Source organism: Girardinichthys multiradiatus, chromosome 11 (assembly GCF_021462225.1).
Source record: "Girardinichthys multiradiatus isolate DD_20200921_A chromosome 11, DD_fGirMul_XY1, whole genome shotgun sequence".
NCBI lineage: Eukaryota > Metazoa > Chordata > Actinopteri > Cyprinodontiformes > Goodeidae > Girardinichthys > Girardinichthys multiradiatus.
Window position 1 is genome coordinate 3,574,473 of NC_061804.1, and position 20,633 is coordinate 3,595,105.

General features: G+C 39.9%; 1 protein-coding gene and 1 long non-coding RNA gene across 6 annotated transcripts in view; both read right to left on the bottom strand.

Annotated features, from left to right (window-relative positions):
• LOC124875875 overlaps window positions 1-20,633 on the bottom strand; it is a 412,032-nt gene that overhangs the window by 137,052 nt on the left and 254,347 nt on the right. The gene's annotated exons all lie outside the window — the stretch shown is intronic.
• The window catches only part of LOC124875871 (glutamate receptor 1-like), a 116,355-nt gene that overhangs the window by 63,812 nt on the left and 31,910 nt on the right, over window positions 1-20,633 (bottom strand). For all 5 annotated transcript variants that reach the window (XR_007040156.1, XM_047378277.1, XM_047378276.1 and 2 more), the window contains exon 3: window positions 3,316-3,555. Coding sequence is in view for 4 of the 5 variants with exons in the window: in XM_047378277.1 (XP_047234233.1) it covers window positions 3,316-3,555 (240 nt within the window). In the remaining variant the exon portion in view is untranslated. The remainder of the gene's footprint in view (window positions 1-3,315; window positions 3,556-20,633) is intronic.

Consider the following 20,633-nt stretch of genomic DNA (forward strand, 5'->3'; position numbering starts at 1 on the left):
GTGACGGCCAGTCCAAAACTTTGACTGTGTGTTCTTAAGTATCCTTAAGTAACTAATCTGATGGGATGTTTAGCACCACTGTCCATTTGGAAGACCCATTAGTGCCCAAGCTTTAATGTCCAAAGTCAAAGTCTTGAAATGTTGATTTAATATTTACTACTGCTCTAAAATGGTGAAAAAAAGAAATGTCTCATTAAGGATGGACAGAGGGCAAAAAAGGCAAGGTGAGGAAGAAAAAAAAAATTATATACCGACTGCACAGGGCGGGAAAGAAAACGTGCTTTTACAGTTGTAAGGATGTAACCACGGCAACTAGACTATAGGATGAGTCCGTGTTGAGAACTTTTAGATCTGACTGTGTGCTGAAGAAAGGTCAAAATAGGAGCTTGGGTTTATTTATGTATTTGTGTGATGAAGGACGAGGCTCCCAGTATGTGTTTTTAGTCTGCAATCACACACACAACCACATAAATTAAAAAACACAAGGCAGCAAATCGTTCAGGAGAACAAAAAATTGCCTTCAACTCTGTTTGCTGTTAACACAGAACTGATGGAGGAAATGAAAAAGAGCTGATGGGACAAAAAAAGGACAGGAAGATAAATACAGCAAAAAAAACAAAAAACAAAAATGACACTGTTGATCAAGGAAGTAAATAAAACGAATGATGCAAGACAAAAATAAAAGTTTTATTTTAGCATCTGGTTTAAGTGTTGAGACAGACTCATCTTTCTTTGTAGTATTTTTGGATTTTCGTCAATATTGTCTCAGAATAAGGGTGAATCCCATTCCAAACATAGCCTCTTTCATCTCTTTCCTAATTTTAAGCAGCCCATGGCCCTTGATTTCAAATAAACATAGTCAAAACATTATAGTACCACTTTCTGTCATACCTCAGTAACAGGATGTATCATTAGGGTAATCCTTAGTAATAAAATTTTTATTATTTTGTTATATTATGTAATTGTCTGTGCTGCACTGTGACGGACCGGTGTCCTATCCAGGGTGTACCTCCTCGTAGCCAATGACAGCTGGAGTCAGGTGCCAGCCCACCATGACCATACACAAACAATGTTGACTTAACAAAAAACATTTTAGTGTTTAGACAGTGGATGGATTGATATTGTGTAATTACTAAACATTTTACAAAGTAATTTCCTGGGAGTACCATCTCATTATAAGATTAACAATGGAGTGATTTATTAAGTTGTAAAAATTTAACAATTGGCTAATTGTATATAATTCCAATTGCACTCACAAATGCGAGCACATTCATACACTGATATGCAGATCGGCAGGCAATCTGAGGTTAGTTTCCTTGTTCAGGGGCACATCTGTTAGGAGGAAGCTGGAATCGAACCCACAACTTTCAGATTGCGACTACATTTCCCACTGAGCCACATGCATCACAGTAGGTAATTGTCCAGTTGTAACAGAGCACAGAGTGAAATATGTACACAGCCACAGCAAAAGTATAGTAATGCTATTTGGAAATAAACATAGCAAACTAACTTTGTATACTGATGCCATTACAGAATATCCTAAAAGTTCCTTTGGGGCTGTCATTATCAAACAAATCTGTAACTGCCAATCATGTGACTTAATTTATCTTAAATCCTTGGCTGGTCCCTTTAGGAAATGAGTATCACTCTGAATTTGAGGAATTACTTCTTCTGTATATTTTGCAATGTTTTATACACAGTGAAATGCATCTTAACTTCCTTTTTGGTTTCCATTTCGGAGGATGATTGTGAACTGCTAATATGTTATTTGCAGATAATAAGGAGATATTAAAGAGCAATTACATCACACAAATAGCACAGCTGAGGGCTACACTTCTCAATTCTATATCTAATATTCACTCAAACATTAGTTAGACAAAGTTTGGCTCTGGGGTCGACAGGTTTACAGATACTTAAGTCTTACCTGAGGGGAATTTTATTCATTTATAAAACATCTAAAATAAAAAAAGTCAACCTGGTGTTTCGCATTAAGACCTCAAACATTGTAACATGACTAAACCTTTGAGCTTAAATTATTGTGTGGTAATTGTTTAACTTGAAAAAAACATTTAGCTTGACTTGGTGGTCATACCTTAGAGGTTTGAATGATTTAACACAGACTTTTTTGGGTAGAAACTGTCTGCAACAGGATGCTTCACACCAACCCTGCATCAATTCGTACATGCTATGGAGACATTTAGGACCCACTTTGAGAACCGATTGTTTTTAAGTAATTTTCTAATATCCATAATCTACTCATAGTTTACTGTAGAAAAATATGATTCTAATAAATATCTACAAAATACAGGCCAAGTTTCTTTGCGTTAATCAGGGGCTGTATTCAGACACGTAGATTCAAGCATATTTTATTATCTTAGCCTAACCTCCTGGATTGATATTAAATATTTGTAACACAAAGATAATGATGAAATAATAATGATAAAGTGCATGAAAATACAGTGAATGTTTCCTGTAATTACAATTAATGTGGAAAAACATAACACTACAAAAAGTTTTGTTTGTGTATTTTTTCTCTAAATTTTAAGGTGTATATATATTCTAATCTGTTGCCATGAAATAGCAATTTTTGCTTTTATGGCAAACCTAAACCAGTACTACCACTATTGTGTTTTTGTCTTATTTTTTTCATAATTCATGAAAATACATAAATACCAATGGAAATAAACACAGACACAAAGGCACTTGGGAACAAAATAGTACAAAATGGAAGGAGGTTAGATTAAATAACAGTGCATGGGTATGGAACGGGAATCCAATCTGGTGAAAGGGCAAACTGACTCAAAACCGATATTGTTACTTGTTTTGATGGTTTAAAAACTTCACCTGCTAACACTTTCCAGTGCTTATAGGAACATACAACTAATCTGATATAGTTAAAACTTTGATTTGAATGTGATTTTGCACAGCTAAAACAATTTTATAGATTTTAGTTTATGAGGTTGTAGGAGGTGGACGATAATATTACTGTCTGGACTCTCAAGCTAGACTGTCAAGGACTTTTCAATGTTTTGTTTCACAGGTGAATAGAGACGGATATTACATAAAATGGAAGAACAAAAAGAAGAATTATGCATGAATTGTGAAATAATTATTGTTCAGGGCATTTAATATGCCGAAATTTTGCATCTCAGCTTCAGCCTCAAATCCTAACTAAAGCTTTTTATCTCTTTGACAAAAAGCAGCTCGAAACGTGTCTGCACACTAATCTGTGACACTGAGTGCAGGTCTCAAACGTGCATCTGCAATCAGCATATGAGAGCAATTTGTCCTGCATGCTGTGTCCTGTGCTCTCACCTGAGTCGGAGCTGTACATGTAGACGAACCTGGTCCAATAAAAGTGCTCCAACAGCGCCATGAGGGGCTCCTGCAACTGGGGCCGCAGCTGCAGGACGAACTGGTTGTTGGTCTGAACAGGGAAGGACGGCGTGACGAAGCACACGTGCAGAGAGCCGCAGAAAGACATCAGCATGTTGACCGTCTTCCGGTCATACAGGCCCATGATGGCATACACGCCCTTAGAGAACTGGGAGCAGACTGGGAAAAATGAAGGGGAAAGTAGGGGGAGAAAGGACAAAAAAGGAAATGTTAGTAACTGTCTGGATAATTTTCAGAGTAAAGAAATATCCACATTTATGTATATTTGTTAAAATATTTTTCACCTTTTTGTTTAATGTTTACAACAAAAACACAACAGAACTTCTTGTTTTTACACAGCTATTAATCTCTGGGGTTTCCTATTATTTAAACAGCAATCCCTCCCATTCAAATGACGCTTACTAATTACTTACATGTATCTTTTTAGTTGCCACTGATGATTTTGAGAGTGAATACGACTCACAATCTTCTACTTTTTTAAGTTAAACAGAGTAACACTCAAACAAGTCCTACTGATATTTTTCTGTGTGAATTAACTTGCATAATGTTGCAGGTCACGGCTGAGGACAGGCCGCAGCTGCTCTGAAGGTAAGCATCGTGATGCTACATACTGTGTTGTGAATGAGAAAGTTCAAATAAGGTCATATTCGTGAATTAATTTGTACAAGGCTTTATTCTTCAATTTGTGTACAATAAACTGAGAGAAGATAACTCAGGTGACATTAAACGCTATTACAGTGAATGCCCACTGTAACCAGAGAAAAGAGAGTTTCCAGCATACGCTGACCGGCCACTTTATGAGGTACACCTGTCCAGCTGCTCGTTAACGCAAATTTCTAATCAGCCAATCACATGGCAGCAACTCAATGGATTTAGGCATGTGGACATGGTCAAGATGATCTACTGCAGTTCAAACCAAGCATCAGAATGGGGAAGAAAGGTGATTTAAGTGACTTTGAATGTCTACTGGGATTTTCACGCACTACCATCTCTAGGGTTTACAGAGAATGGTCTGAAAAAGAGAAAATATCCATTGACGGCAGTTCTGTGGACGCAAATGCCCTGTTCATCCCAGAAGTCAGAGGAGAATGGCCAGACTGGTTCGAGCTGATAGAAAGACAACATTACCTCAAACAACCACTCGTTACAACCAAGGCATGCAGAAACGCATCTCTGAACGCACAACCTGTCGAACCTTAAGGTGGATGGACTACAGCAGCAGAAGACCACACCAGGTGCCACTCCTGTCAGCTAAGAACAGGAAACTGAGGCTACAATTTGCACAGGCTCACCAAAACTGGACAATAGAAGATTGGAAAAACGTTGCCTGGTCTGATGAGTCTCGATTTCTGCTGCAACATTCGGATGGTAGGGTCAGAATTTGGTGTCAACAACATAAAAGCATGGATCCATCCTGCCTTGTATCAACGGTTCAGGCTGGTGGTGGTGGTGTAATGGTGTGGGGGATATTTTCTTGGCACACTTTGGGCCCCTTAGTACCAATTGAGCATCGTGTCAATGCCACAGCCTACTTGAGTATTGTTGCTGACCACGCCCATCCCTTTATGACCACAGTGTACCCATCTTTTGATGGTTACTTCCAGCAGGATAACGCGCCATGTCTCAAAGCACGAATCATCTCAGACTGGTTTCTTGAACATGACAATGACTTCACTGTAAATGGCCTCCACAGTCACCAGATCTCAATCCAATAGAGCACCTTTGGGATGTGGTGGAACGGGAGCTTCATATCATGGATGTGCAGCTGACAAATTTTTTGTATAATTTTGTGGTTCACTGCAGGTGTTGTGAAAAAGAAAAATTGCCGGTGAAGACAACTGTGAAATAGGTGTCCGAAATCGTGAAATAGTTTGAACATGACTCGTCAACTATGGGCGTTACACAACGCAGGTGAAAGCATGGTAGGGAGACAGTGGAGCTGGCTGAGCTGTGCATAATGCTTCTTTTAATGAAAATAGAAACCATCCATGAACTACAGTTAATATGGAAAAGGAGACAGTGACTCTGTGCAAGAATGAGTGCAAAGGAAACGAGTAGTTATACAATGCATGTTTACTGTTTTTTTGCCAACATATAATATGTATACGGTAGGCTATTCATCTTTGTCGACCTGCCGACGGGACACGTTACGGTTCGCCACAGAAGAAGCAAGTACTCAGCAGTACCCGAGTTGAACCAGAGTTTTTGCCCTGGAACCTCTTTTTGTTGGTGGAAAAACCCGTCACCGGTTCTAAATGTTGTTCAGGAACCAGTAAGGGCTCCAAACTGAGTTGGTGGAAAAGAGCTATCACATGCCTTGGATAGTTACTGCATTTTATGGGGTCCTTTTCAATTTTATTGTGTAGAGGACTTTTTCAAATGTTTATAAGGACATTCTTAGGAACAACAAATGAATGTTTTAGAAAAGGTTTCTGTGGATAAGGCCTAAATCTCCAAAACTAGCAATTTGTAGAGGATTAGTTTCCTCTGCTTGTCATTTCCATTTGCACTTTGATTTTAAACTATCACCAGAACAACCATTCAGGGTGCCAAATACGCCCATTGCTCGTTTACAGTCTGCTGTGGTAATCCAGCTCCTGGATTTGCCTGTTTTGTATTACTTTCAAGAAAAGACACCAAAAAATCATAATCTGTCTTCATTTTTCTGTCAGTGTAAATTCCTCCACCTCCCAGGCCCCTTTTCACCTTCTTTCCTCTTCCTTCACATCGTTCTCTTTCTAACAACATTTCGTCTCACTGTGTGACTTGTTTTTGAGCTGAAGCTGTCACCCAGAAATTCAGGTCAGTGAAACTGAGCTCATGTTTCCGCCCAACCACAAAACATCCTTTTCTTCCCACTGTATTTCTATTTTGTGTTTGGCTGCAATTTATAAATGTGCAAAATCCTGGAGGTTGCACATTTACCATTATTTCAGTCTTTTTTTTATTGCAAATGCAACACAGAACAGTAAATCTCCATTTGATGGTATGCTGGGAGAAGATAAAGTGGCCTTATCTTCATGGTAAATTGATGTAAATTTTCTACTGCTGTGCAGCTGATGAAGCACACTTCCTGTCTCACACAAAGGGCTTCCTCATAGTAAATCCTCACCCACACAATGGAAATAATCAAATTATTTCATGCAGAGCTCCTTTACAGCCTGGGATTAAGACAAAATAATACTTGCTGTTGCAGCAGCAGCATAAGTCATTGTGTAAGCCAAATGTTCTGCTCCTCCAGGATTCAAACTGAATTTAAGCATTCAGCGTCTATGTTGTCACCCAGAGAATTTGCACTACTGGATAGAAGTCAGAGTGTTGCTGAGAGCAACAATGACGACGTCCAGGACAGCTGACCGTGACAGACTGAGGCAGATGTCAATCAAAAAGAACTAGCTTTAAACCATAATGTTGTACGGACCAAAAAGAAAAACCCTGAAGGTAATAATAATAATCTCGGAATTTTGTCCATAAAAAGCAGGTACAAAAAACCTTTTAATGAGGTTGTTCATTTCGCTATTTAAATATTTTGTTGGAAAAGTTTAGCGCAGACTCAATGAGACAAAAGATCCTGATGTGGCCTTTTGCTTGAAAGATTTGTTGCCTTTAATAAGCAGCTAATCTAGAGACAGAGTGAAATCTGACCTTAAAGGGCATAGCTGAACATCTTTATTTCAAAACAACAATCCAACACAAAGTGAAATAATCTGTTCAGAACTGAAGGGTTTCTGTAGAAGACAAAGTTTAGTCAGCTAATCTGATAATGAGTCACCGTTTTTTTCCTTACAGAGAATCTGGACAGGAGATTCTCTGTGTATTAACCGTGTTGATTTACTGTGTATTGATTCTGTAACAGTGGCTCAGAAGTTAAATTGACCAATCAAAAGCTCATTAGTAGGAGAGAAATATCTTAAAGGAATAATTGAGATATTTTTTTATTATATTTTTTAAATGTATTATCTTCTGATTAGGAGATTATGAGCAGTAAACAAAAAGCTCTGTTGAAACCAAGATTTTGTTTAGTGCTACAATGCTGGGTTTGCAAAAACTAAAGTGGATTTGTGCCATTTGAAAACAATGCCAGTCTCCAAATATTTCATAAAGGTTCATGCACATGCTATTTTATATACATTAAAACCACTGTTATTTGCATTAGATGAGTACTGACTTTAAAGTTGAATTATTTGCACAGAAGGCTTGAACTACATCTCATTTCCATAAGGCACATCTCTTTCAGTGGTAAATCTCTCCCAAAATCAAAAGACAAAACCTTCAGGAAAACATTTTATTCTTGTTTTAGTAAATCCAATATAATCATTTGTTTTCAAGCTTCTGTCAGATATAATGTAAGGCTGTTTGTGTTTTTTTAGGATAAGGTTTTAGAAACAGCATTCACCCAGATTAATGTTTGAAGTTAATGTCAATTACTTGTTTTGCAACCTTAATCTCACATAATGAAAATAAGAGTGTACTCCAAATTTAGGCACAAATACCCCCTTTTTCACTGGTCACAATGCCCCCACTATGAAACGTCTTCATCCACAAGTAACAAAGTGACAGGCATCCTTTCTCCATGTGCCTGTCTGTCCTTGCTCTGTCCTCAGAGCCCTATGGCCCAGGCCATCCTCTCAACAACTTTGGCGCCTGTGAGCGGTGTCACACTCAGAATAACCATTCCCTCCCAGGCCTTACTATCACGCTAGCAATAGATGCTCGCCCTTTGGCACATGCTATAATGCTAACGAGGTATCTGTCTGTCAGCATTAACTCTGCTGGCCTGCTGGGATGACAGGGAATCAGACAGCAGAGGGGTTGACAGATGCTGTCAGCCTTAGGAAGTGCTTGTAGTTATTTTGTTTAGGGTCAAAAACATCCCCACGATGGGGTCCAGATGTACAACATGGCAAGAGCTTATGAAGTGATTTCTAGCTTATGTTAAAAAGACACAAACAGCTGTCTATCTGAAATCAATCAGCTCTGCTTGTGTTAGTTTCCCCATTTTAGTTTTCACCTTGTTCTTCTTTGAAGTGTGGTTGTATAAAGTAGCTGCAGTCTTATTAGCAATTAACTCAATGAATGAAAACATCTCAGCAAGCAAAATACAGAAAATATATGGTTTAAAATTTTTATTACATACCATTCCTTTGGTTAAAAATCAGTTTTATGGGATACCAAGGAAAGGACTGGAATGAATTTTCCTCAGCCGTATGGAGCATAGAGTAATACAGCGCTGCCCCTCCCCTACTTATTGCTGCTGAATGCCAGTCATGGTGTTGAAATTGAAAGAGTAGCATCGTTCAGTCTTATTAAAGTAACACTTTTTAAAAACTACAGTTGGCAGGTTATAGATGGCTGTAAAGCCATCGGCTGCAGGCTGGCTAGTAAGGCAGATAGCCCGACTAATTAACCAGCTAATACCGACTTGCTATTCTTGTGTTGCTCTATAAAGAAAGGGGTTTCATTCTACAGTTACAGAGTATATGTATTAACATCAAAATAGGTAAATGTTAAAGATAACAATATTAGAACTCATCCAATAGGTTATTTCAGCAACACAAGAAGTAAATCTACTTGTAAACTACTAAATTTAGCAAATGTTTATTTCATATTTTAAATCCATTTTCAAATCTATAACATTTACTGTAATAGTTATCATAATAATAGTAAGACTCATTGTTGCTTTTCTGTGGTAAATGAAAGCATTTTGTTTAAGTTTCTATTTATTTATTTTGTACTCTATTTTATCATACCCTAAGAGTCTCATCAGACCATTGCTTATATCCCAGCAATAATTAGGTTGTGTTGTTTTTGTTTTTAGAAAATTATATATGTTGGTTTTAAATATTGTTTTATCGCATTTACATGATTTCCTTTTTTCAAGAGGAAAACTGGAAAACCTCAAAAGTGAGGCATAGAAGATGAATCCTGATCAAAAGAACCAACTGGGCTAACTTCTTTCGATGCAGAGGGGCAGGGGCTCTACTTATATCTTCTCCAAGATAACCAAACTCTTCACCCTATCTTCAAGGCTTGGCCAGGTACTCTACAGTGAAAGCTAATTTCAGCTGACTAAATCCAGGATCACGTTTATTTGGTCATTAATGTTCAACGGTTGGAACACACAGATGACTCAGTATATTAAGACCTTTATTTTTCAAATGAGCTCCTTTATTCACCACAACAGAGAAGAGCTAAACAATGAAGATTAAGCCTGGAGGAGGGAAAATTCCACCATTTCCTGTTGTTTTTTATCAAAATAATTTGAACAAAACAAATTGGATGAATTATCTAAAAATATATTTTTTAACTGCGACCCAAATCCTCCTGAATTCAGTCCATAAACAGTCTAAATGTGGTTCCTTTGTCTTTTGAGACCCATCTGATCTGCCTGCATTCATCTCTAATATAAAAAAACTTTCAACAAGGACACTTATCATTACACCACAACAACTAACACCACTCGCCTCACACCGAATGACGCTCCTTCAATCAGACATCCTGCTTCCCACCACCTGAGGCAGAGCTTTATTTGAAGACAGCCCAAAGACGACGATGAGGATGAGCGCTGCGGGGTACACAGCTGTGACCATGTCTACTCACAGAATTGTTCATTGTTTTGACATATCCATCCATCCCTCCCTCCATCCATCCATCCATCTATCCCTCCATCCATCCATCCGTCCGTCCATCCATCCGTCCATCCATCCATCCATCCCTCCCTCCATCCATCCATCCATCCCTCCCTCCGTCCGTCCGTCCGTCCGTCCGTCCGTCCGTCCGTCCGTCCGTCCATCCATCCGTCCATCCATCCATCCATCCATCCATCCATTGATTTCACTAATATACAGCAAGCTCATAGAATATTTGCAAAAATGTCTATTATCTCCAGGCGTTCATCATCTTCATCATCCTCCAGTACTTCCATTCATGCCGACCTGCAGCTCCAGTGTTTACGTTTGTCTGCCAAACAGACAGTACGGCCCCGGGAAAACAAAAAAAACGTCCAGGTCAATGTTTCTGCACGTCATTCCACATTTCCATCACTTAGCCGACACGTGGTTCACTGTTGCTTTGCTGGAATGACAGCCAGTTGAGTCAGAAACAGAATGAGCTCCAATTCATTGTGCAAACACTTCATACTGACATTTGTATTCACAGTTTGTCTTATGTGAAGTGATGCTCAGTAGGAGATACTCAGCTTAAAGTCTGGGGAATTAGAACAAATCTATCGTGGAAAAGCAAACTAGAAAGAATCACAGATTTTTTATTTCTGCTCATGATTTGTTTATTTTCAGAGGAAACCATAAGCTTTAATATCAGACTTTCAAAATATAAAGGAATCTACAGAGATAATATATATTTAAATACTTAGTATTTTTATTTCCTGAATCCAGTAAAAAAGAAAACAATGAATACTGGATAAATTTGGTAAGGTAAGTCATAAATTTCAGGGCCCAAAGCTACATTTATAAAAGGCTGCCCATCACAACTCTATTCAACAGTTAACACACTACCTTCAGGCCTTTATTGTGTAGAAAGTCACACAAAGATGAAACCCTTCAGTGAACCTCTAATCCTATAAATAATAATGCCCCCCTGGTCATTCAACCTGTTCCTTCTACAGAGCTTATTAACAAAACATTGAAGAAACCAAACACATAATTAGGAGCTAAACGTAATAGTTTAATGCAATCTATTGAAAAGTGAGAAGTGTGAACAAGCAGGAAATCCAAACCTTGTATCCAAGCAAACAAGGAAGGAGAATTAATCCAAATAGGACTGTGGGAGGAGAAACAAAGGCTTAAGATCTACTGAGGATAATGAGGTCAGTGAAAAATGGTGAGTTAATTAAAAACAACAGGTATGTCAAACATTGTCCACTCCAAATATGTGTTGTGGATCTGGAGTGGGCTTGTCTGTTATGTCAAGAGTTAAGGAGGACCTAAATGCAGGGAAAAGGCAGGCAGAATCATAAGAGGAGTTTAATGATTTTGTAGATGTTATGATTCTGGCACGTCTGCTCTACCCTGTCTCCCTGGCTGCAATCAGCAGATTAGATGCACCTGGTGGCTGCTGCAGTGCAGTGCAATCTGTGGAATGCCAAGCACCTGTGTCTTCCCTGATATATACTGACTCTGACAAGCAGACGATGCCAGATTTTTGAAAGCCATTCGTGTGAGTAGATATCCATCGTTCCTTCCTGTCTGATCATTGTTCTTGACCTTGCCTTGCCTTTTGGATTTATGCCTCTGCCTGCTCCCTGTCGGACTATTTGGATTTTGGTTGTCGACCTTGTTTCCTGCATCTGGCTTATGCCTCTGCCTGCCCCTTGCCTGACGCCTCTTGTTCCGATCGGTGACCCTGTTTCTGTCCTTGGATTATTGAGCCAGCCTAGCCCTCGGATTATTCAGCCTGGAGTCACTTCTTACCTGTGCTGTGGAGATCACTGCCTGCCGCCCACTGAGGTTTCCCCTCCGGGTTTCAAGTTCCACTCAAGACAAAAGCAGGTTAGTGGCTTTTCTGATCCCTGCAAAATCTGGAGAGACTACAAGTCACTAATGCCTCTTTCTGCCTCAGTGATTCCTGGAAGCTGTGAGGAGTGTTACCTGTGTGACGTTTTCCTGTGGCTGAATAAACCTTTTAAACTTTCAGTACTGTGTCTGGCTGAATCTTGGGTCCGCCTTTTTCTGATTCGTAATAGTAGAGGGGTGAAAACATGTAGTTATAAGTGAACGAAAAGACCAATTAAGTGTATAGTGGGAAAATAGATACCCCAACTTTATTTTTTTCTTTTTCTATCCTGAATTTCTCTAGTAATACATCCTTTAGTGTTATTTCAGTTAGTTTGAACTATTGCACATCCAGCCGCTAGGGGGCGTCTGCCGCAATGGTGGCATAGAGGAGGTTTATGGACACACAGAAGAAGAATAAATCTTCCTGTTGAATGCTAACAGAAGCTCAATGTGTGTGTGTCATCTTTTCTGTGTCATTGGTCAGTAAAGAGCATCACACGTTGAGAGGACTTTAACCACACTACCCTCAGCCCCTCCATGGTTGCGGAGTAATAAATTTGGGGGCTCGTCCGGGATAGCACCTCCTGCTGGTTTGGTGCTATCCATCAAAGAACCGTGGGATCCTGACTTCCTGTTCCTCGAGCCGATGACCTAAGGGCAAGACTTCAGGTATCCAGAGATGGCTGATGGGGTTAAAACAGCATGTACTTTTCGCTTCTGAAGTAAGTACAGGTTTCCAGTATGACAATAAACCAGTTCAAGGAGTGTTCTTGCATTCCTTGTATCAAGGAATACATGAAAAATATTCATACATCCGACAAGATCTTAAACCCCACGTTTCAAATGAGAAAGTCACTGGTGATTTTATCTTAGACGTCATAACAAAGTCAGTAGGTGAAGACACGGAGAGAAAAAATAGACTGGGTCAGACTCTCAAACCAAAAGCAGTCAGTGTCACCCTAGGGTCTTTACGAATGGGTAAGGATACCATTAGGGCTGACTAATGCACCAGCTGCATTCCAGAGATGCATAGAAGGTGTATTAGAAGACATTCGAGATGATTGTTGTGTGCCTTATTTGGATGATGTCCACTGTTATTCAAAAACATTTGATGAACACGTAGACCATCTGAGACAAGTTTTCTGCAGAATGCGACAGCATGGCATTAAACGTCGTCCAGCCAAATGTGAGCTCTTCAAGAGACAAATTAGTTATCACGGACGAATGGTTTCAGGAGAAGGCATCCAGATTGACCCAAAAGATTTGGAAGCTGTAATAGCTTTGAAGGAGAAGAAACCCAACACAGTTGGAGACGTTTGGACATTACTAGGTTTCCTTAGCTATTACCGATCGTTTATCCAAGACTTTTCACGACTGACAAGACCCTTATTTGAACTTCTTCAGAGTTCAGCTGACACAAGCAACACCAGCAAATTCCAGACCTCCAAGAGTTGAGTCTGTAAAAAAAACTTTCCTCTCGCACACCTGTGACATGGAAAACAGAACATCAAACTGTTTTATCCAAGCTTGTGGATATGCTGACTAATCCGCCCATCTTAGCCTACCCCGACTTTGATCGTCCATTTGTACTGCATACAGATGCATCAAATGAAGGACTCGGAGCAGTGCTGTATCAGTGCCAAGACAATAAGTTGCATGTTATTGGATATGGATCCAGGACTTTGACGCCTGCCGAAAGGAACTATCACTTTCACTCAGCTAAACTTGAGTTTCTGGCACTCAAGTGGGCCATTTGTGATAGGTTTCGGGACAATCTGTATTATGCACCAACATTCACCGTCTATACAGATAAACACCCCTTGACCTATGTTTTGAGTTCTGCAAAGTTAAATGCTGTAGGTCATAGGTGGGTTGGGGAGTTAGCCGACTTCCACTTTGATATCAAATATAGACCCGGGAAAAGGAATGCTGATGCTGATATGTTGTCCAGATACCCAGTAGGCCTTGAACAGTACATGAAAGATCACACAGAGACCGTGACACCTGAGGTAGTTTCTGCAGTGTGGCAAGGCAACAAAGCATCACAAAGCAATGATGTTCCCTGGATTGCTGCATTGGAACTTGCTGATAAAAATGAAAAGGTTAAACTATCTGATGGGGTCATGACTATTGAGGCCAAAGACATCAAGGCAGCACAACAAGAAGATACAGCTATTCGAGAGATTGTATCATTAAAAGAAAGAAACTGGAACTCAAATGAAAAGGATAAAATAACCATGTGTAAAGAAACAAAGAGACTGTTGTACGAGTGGAACAAGTTAATCGTGGAAAATTGACTACTTTTTCGGAAAATGGAACTAAACAGACAGCTGGTTCTCCCGCAGCAACTCACACCACTAGTGTTAAAAAGCTTGCATGATGATATGGGCCATGTAGGTCCTGACAAGGTGATCCACCTTGCCCGAGAACGCTTCTACTGGTCAAACATGCAACAACACATTGAGAATTATTTGACAAAGCAATGTCAATGCATTAAACAAAAACATCCCAATGTACCACAGAGAGCTCCAATGGGATCCATCACAACTAGTGCACCATTTGAGTTGGTCTCTATTGACCATTTGCATTTGGAGCCAAGCAAAGGAGGGTACGAGTATATTCTGGTTGTAGTTGACCACTTCACTCGCTTTGCACAAGCTTACCCAACCAGAAACAAATCCGGAAAGACAGCAGCTGAAAAGATATTTCAAGATTTTATTCCTCGTTTTGGGTACCCAGAGAAACTACACCATGATCAAGGACATTAGTTCGAGAATAGTTTGTTCCAAAGGTTGCAGCAACTCTCAGGAATTGCTCATTCACGCACCACTCCTTATCATCCGCAGTGCAATCCAGTGGAGCGACTGAATCGCACTCTTCTCCAGATGTTGCGCTCCTTACAAGAGGAGAAAAAGAGTGAATGTAAGGATCATCTTCCACATATAGTGCATGCCTATAATTGCACGAGGCACGGAGCAACAGGATATTCTCCTTTCTTCCTTTTTATGGCAGGGCTCCACGTCTACCAATCGATTTGCTCTTTGGGAGAGAGACTGAAGACTGCAACCATCAAACCTTTGTTGAAAAGTGGGCTGAAAGGATATGTGTGGCTTACCAAATAGCTGCCAACAACAGTCAAAGGTCCTCAGCTAAAGGCAAAAAGCAATATGACAGACATGTGAGAGATGTCACTATCCAGGCAGGTGATAGAGTGCTTGTGAAAAACCTCTCGGAAAGGGGAGGTCCAGGCAAACTCTGTTCTTACTGGGAGAAGCCGGTGTACCCCGTGATTGAAAGAGTGGGGGATGGATCGGTCTATAAAGTACAGCTGGAGAGAGGTAGCACAACCATGCGTGTGCTTCATTGAAACCTGCTGCTGCCTGTAAATGACCTACCTCTGGAGGAAGAACTACCTGTAAGGGAACAGACAAAACACAAAAGTAAGCAATACACTGAAAGAGATGAGAATGAACCTGAAATGCATGACACTGATGAAGAAGAGCTTACGTACCACTATAATCTCCGGAGCAGAATTCCGTGCTATGGATTTGTAAACCCACAACAAGTACCAACCGACCTACATCAAAATCCTGAACAAGAAGAACCTCTTGTGATAAGGCAGAACCAAGGAGGTCATACTAATCTGCGTGCAACAGCTGAAGAGTTCTGTCCTTCTGAAACAGAAACCAATGTCGGTGAAAGAAATGCTACTGAGACTGAAGTAAGTCCTGAGTTGTGTGGGAGAGAGCAGGATCAGATGACTGAGATGTATGAAGCCAGAGAGGAAAGTGAAGTTAGAAGATCAGAGAGAAGGGGGAGATGGACAGAAAGACTAACATATGAGTCACTTGGTCAACCATCATACATTTGTTGGAATGTAGGTATGAACTCGCAGCTATTCACGCAACCTCTTGCAATGACACAGGGTTTACAGCCATTCCCCTATGTTCCATGCACTCATCTCTATCAGCCCAGTTAGTCCTCTCTTCTACAGTGAAATTCACACAAGAAACTGTAAATGTCGGGAGACATTCTTTAAAGTGAGGGAGAGTGTAGAGGGGTGAAAACTTGTAGTTATAAGTGAACGAAAAGACCAATTAAGTGTATAGTGGGAAAATAGACACCCCAAATGTTTTCTTTTTCTATTCTAAATTTCTCTAGTAATACATCCTTTAGTGTTATTTCAGTTAATTTGCACTATTCCACATCCTGCCGCTAGGAGGCGCCTGCCGCATTGGTGGCATAGAGGAGGTTTATGGGCACACAGAAGAATAAATCTTCCTGTTGAATGCTAACAGAAGCTTAGCGTGTGTGTCTCATCTTTTCTGTGTCATAGGTCAGTAAAGAGCATCACACATTGAGAGGACTTTAACCACATTACCCTCAGCCCCTCCATGGTTGCTGGGTAATATTTTGATTCTAATACAAAATAAAAAAACTAAAATAAAAAAAGTCTGATGGAAAAAGGAGATACTGAGACATGAAGGAAGACAGAAATAACAGGGAACAGCAGAATACAGCAAGAAGTGGTTGAAAGCAAGTACAGCGATCACTGGGTGCACAGAACAGAGACCAGGTAACACTGTGGGACAGCATAAACTGAGCAAAAATGGCTAGAAATGACAAACTAAACAACAAAGGAAAAAAACAGGGAACTGGGAAACCATATTAAAACACATAAAGTAATCTACAAATCTTAAAACAAACACAGACCATTAAACCAGATACAGTGGAAACACTGGGATGATAAGTAAACTAAATACAAAACATAAGAATACACTAAAATATACAAAATGAAAACCAAAGTTATCGACAAAACTCGAAGTTGTAAGAGTCATAGGACCTCTAGCTTTTTGTCATGGGGTGCTGAATCCACATTTTCAACACAAATCTGAACTCTTTTCCAGTGATAGTTGAAGTCAGATTCTGTTTGAGGTGTTCAAGGACAGGATAGAGAGAAGTGTTTTTTGTTTGGGAACCTCAGAATCTCATCTTTCCTTTTTGTAGATGATGGGCTTTGGCTATCTTTAGGCCATGATCTTCTGTGCTCACTGGAATGCTTCAAAGTGCATTGCAGATAGATTGAAAGTCAGCTCCTGTAAGTCTGAGGCCACAGTTTAAAACAACAAAACATTTGTGCTCCATTTGGGTTGTATGTGAATCTCTGTCTTAAATCTTGCAATTTCAAGGATTATAAAGGGCTGAATTTTTCACAGTGCGGAAGCTTGACATGATGAAGTTGTGATAGTAACTAATGTCACTCTGTAAGAAAGAGAATGGCAGAAGCAGGTCACAAAGGTCCACCACAGATATCAGTCCATCAATAAATGAACAGTGGGTTAGGGGTTTCAGGCTTCGAAAAGATGGAGAGAAGAAAGTGCATAAGAACACAGCTGTGGAAACTGTTGGGAATTGGGAGTGTTCGTTCCTGTACTTGTCCACCAGAGGTCCTCCTGGAGCTTCTTTGAACCATCTACAGGTGTTGCTGATCTTCGGCTGATTGGCCTTACCTGGGAGAAGTACTTAGGAGCCTGCCACCAGTCCTTCAGCGCCCGAGTGTTGTTGCCCTAGTGGTAAACACCAAGCCAGAGAAATTTGCCAGTCTGTTTTTGGCTTTTGCTAATCCTGTTTATCTTTCCCTGCTTCCTGTTAGAAACCTGTGAGGTGTGGGCTGTTACCTACGGAGCTGGATTTGGACATTCTACACCTTCTACCGCTGTTTGTGAATTTGGATTATTCATCTCTGACTGTGGCACGGTTCCTAACCTTCCTAACACCAGCCTCTGTGAGAACTCTGGACCGAACATTAGACAAGCTATTTGGATTGCCTGACTCCCAAGCCCAGTGGTATGACCCTCCTGAATTTCTCTGCTCTAGTGATCAAGTAAGCAAAACTTCTGGAGATATATGGATGTACTTCCACCCCAGATCTGAACTAACTCTTGCGTCTTTCTTCAGTGGACCCGAAGAACTTTCCAACCCTCGTTCCAGTAGAACTCTCCATGTGTGTTTAAATAAACCTTTGAAACTTGTCTGGTCTCCTGAGTGAGTTTTGCATGTGGGTCAAAAGAATTCCTAAAACAATGACAAACACTCATCGATAGGGCAAAAGAGGACAATACAGATCATGACTTTCCATGTAAATTTTTGACCCTGCTTGATAGTGTTGGGACCCACAGCCATGGATTTCAACATTAAACTCTGGTACGGACTTTTCTGGAACTTTCAAAATAAAATGCATTAACTTTCTTCCGGCACAGCCAGGAAACTGGATAACTGCGGACTTCCTGTGACGCCACTACCCAAATAAAAGCACAGCTGTTGCTACATCCGCCCTCTTTCCACACAGCCTTCGAGAGGGACCGGTCAGGAGAGGCCCAGCGCGCTGATGTCTTTTGCTGGCAAAAAGGCAAACTCTTCAAACTGGATCCAAGAGTGTCATAAGATCACGCGATCATATGCACAAGATAAGTATGAGTGAAGCACTGTTTGTGTACCCGGTGATTTCATTCATAAAGAGGGGAAATTAAGGTATAAGCATTGCTTACTTTCTCTCCGAGGCCTGCCAACACCGTGTTGCAGAGAAATCCCCAGTAGAGAAGCTGTTTCTACAAGCTGAGTCTGAAGGAAAGACAACGGCCCGCACCGGCGTGTTTACGGTAATGCACAGCTGGTTGACGGACAGAACGGGCCGCCCAGCTACAGCTCCGGGGCTAACCCTTTTGTTCACAGAGCGAATGCACCTTCAACCCCCGAGGAACCGCTTGTTGACTGTGGACGTTTCTTCAAGCTTCGCCCCTTGGACAACGTTTCCTCACCATGGTTCATGAGGTTAGGTGTTTTGGACAGAGACGGATTTAGAATGAAATGATCTAAACGTTTTTCATTTTATGAAGTTTTGTTTGTGTTGAACTCAGCTATCATGTTCAGGTTGTGTTCTTTGTGTGATTTTAAAGTTAAGACAAACTTTACTTGAAGGGTGATTTTAAACAGACGATTGATCATAACGCGCCGTCCGTGCTTATGCATTTTAACCCTTTTATTAACGGTATTTTAAAGGTATGTGTTGATTCTGGTGCTAAGCTATTAGCTTCTTTTGTTAGCTCAAATGCTAACCGGTAAGAACACATGCTTGCTACTAAAGAGTATTTAACAGAAAAAAGGTTGTTAGTTTTCAAGCTAGTGAATAATAGTCCCTGAACATCATTTACTAGATTTGATAACTATGTAAACACCATTAAGCCCCATTTCTCCAGAAAGATTTGGCTCTTTTCCAAAATACTTAATATTTCTTCAAATATCATTTCAATAAATAAAGGCAGCTAATTAGACACCATTGAGAAATGGTCATCCAGAAGGTTGCTTTTATTCAGCAGATCATTATTTAAAACATTATTTTATTAAAATATTTTATCTGATCTTGCATTGTGATTGGTTGTCTAAATGTTGCTGATTATTGCCTAAGTTGGTTCCAAGACTAACTTAACTACATTTTCAGATTCTTCAAGATAATCCCTGGTTCTCAAACATAAACATTGCATGGTAATGTTGCATCGCTCTATATTGGTCATGATTTCCAATCATCTTTAATCAACTTGTTTATATTGTACATAGCCCATTAGTCTTCGTTATTCTTTAATTCTGCTTTGTAGTTTAGTTGGATTGTTTTAGCAAAGTAAAGGGTTTGTTAATTAAAATATGTTTGACTTTGAGTTGACTTATTTTTGTTAATAAATTCTTGTCTTTTAAGAAATTGTGTGTGCAGAGTTTATGCTGTTCAATAATGTCAGAGCTCGTCTCACACTTTTCTATTTTGTCCTAATACCATCGCCTTACTGGGCTGGTATTCACAGGACAACCCTTAACAGACTGAAATATTATTTGAGAAAATATTAATATTAAATATTAAATAATATTCTCAGATTCATAATCCCAACATGCTTGAAGGTTGTCCTTGGAGAGAGCTAAATAGACAAGAGTTGCATCTGTCACACTGAACGACTGCAGACCTGCAATGTAAGCTCATGAGTAGAGATTTTCTTACAATTCTTTCTTGGCCAAATATTTTGTCAACTGATAACCCCACAGTGTGAGCTTTGCTTTAAGCAGAGGAGAAACTGGGTGCCTTGTTCATGAATGGTGGAAGGATGGATCGGGGTCTCATCTGTAGTAATGAGGTGAAGAAGTTGCTAAGCTGACTTTGATTGTAATAAAAGGGGTATTAATTTAGGAGGAAATGCAAGCAAAAGGGAGGCAAAGGTGAATTACTAAAAATAAAAATGTTTAATGACACAAAATGGATAATTAAAATAAAGTCCAGGGTCCAAAAATGCAAAACATGAACTGAAGATAATGAAACTAAATAAATCTAAAAACAAACCAAGAACATGAAGGGAGGGCAGAATAACACAGCCCAAACTAAAGCAGTATTAAGCAGATGAACCAACAAAGAACAGCCAGTGAGCTTATAAACTGAGGGAAGAGTGGGGAAAGACATTTAATGCAGATGAGTTAATCAGGGGATTTGGAACAGCTGTGGAGGAGAGCAAACAGGCAGACTGATGGAAGGTAAAATAACACAAAGAAGATGAACTAGACACAAATAAACCAAGGGGAAAGGACTAACACTAATTTAAGATGAATACAAATTCCAAACAAAACAGAACACTCAGAAACTAAGAAACTAAACACAAAGGAATAAACTGAATATATATGCATCTGCTT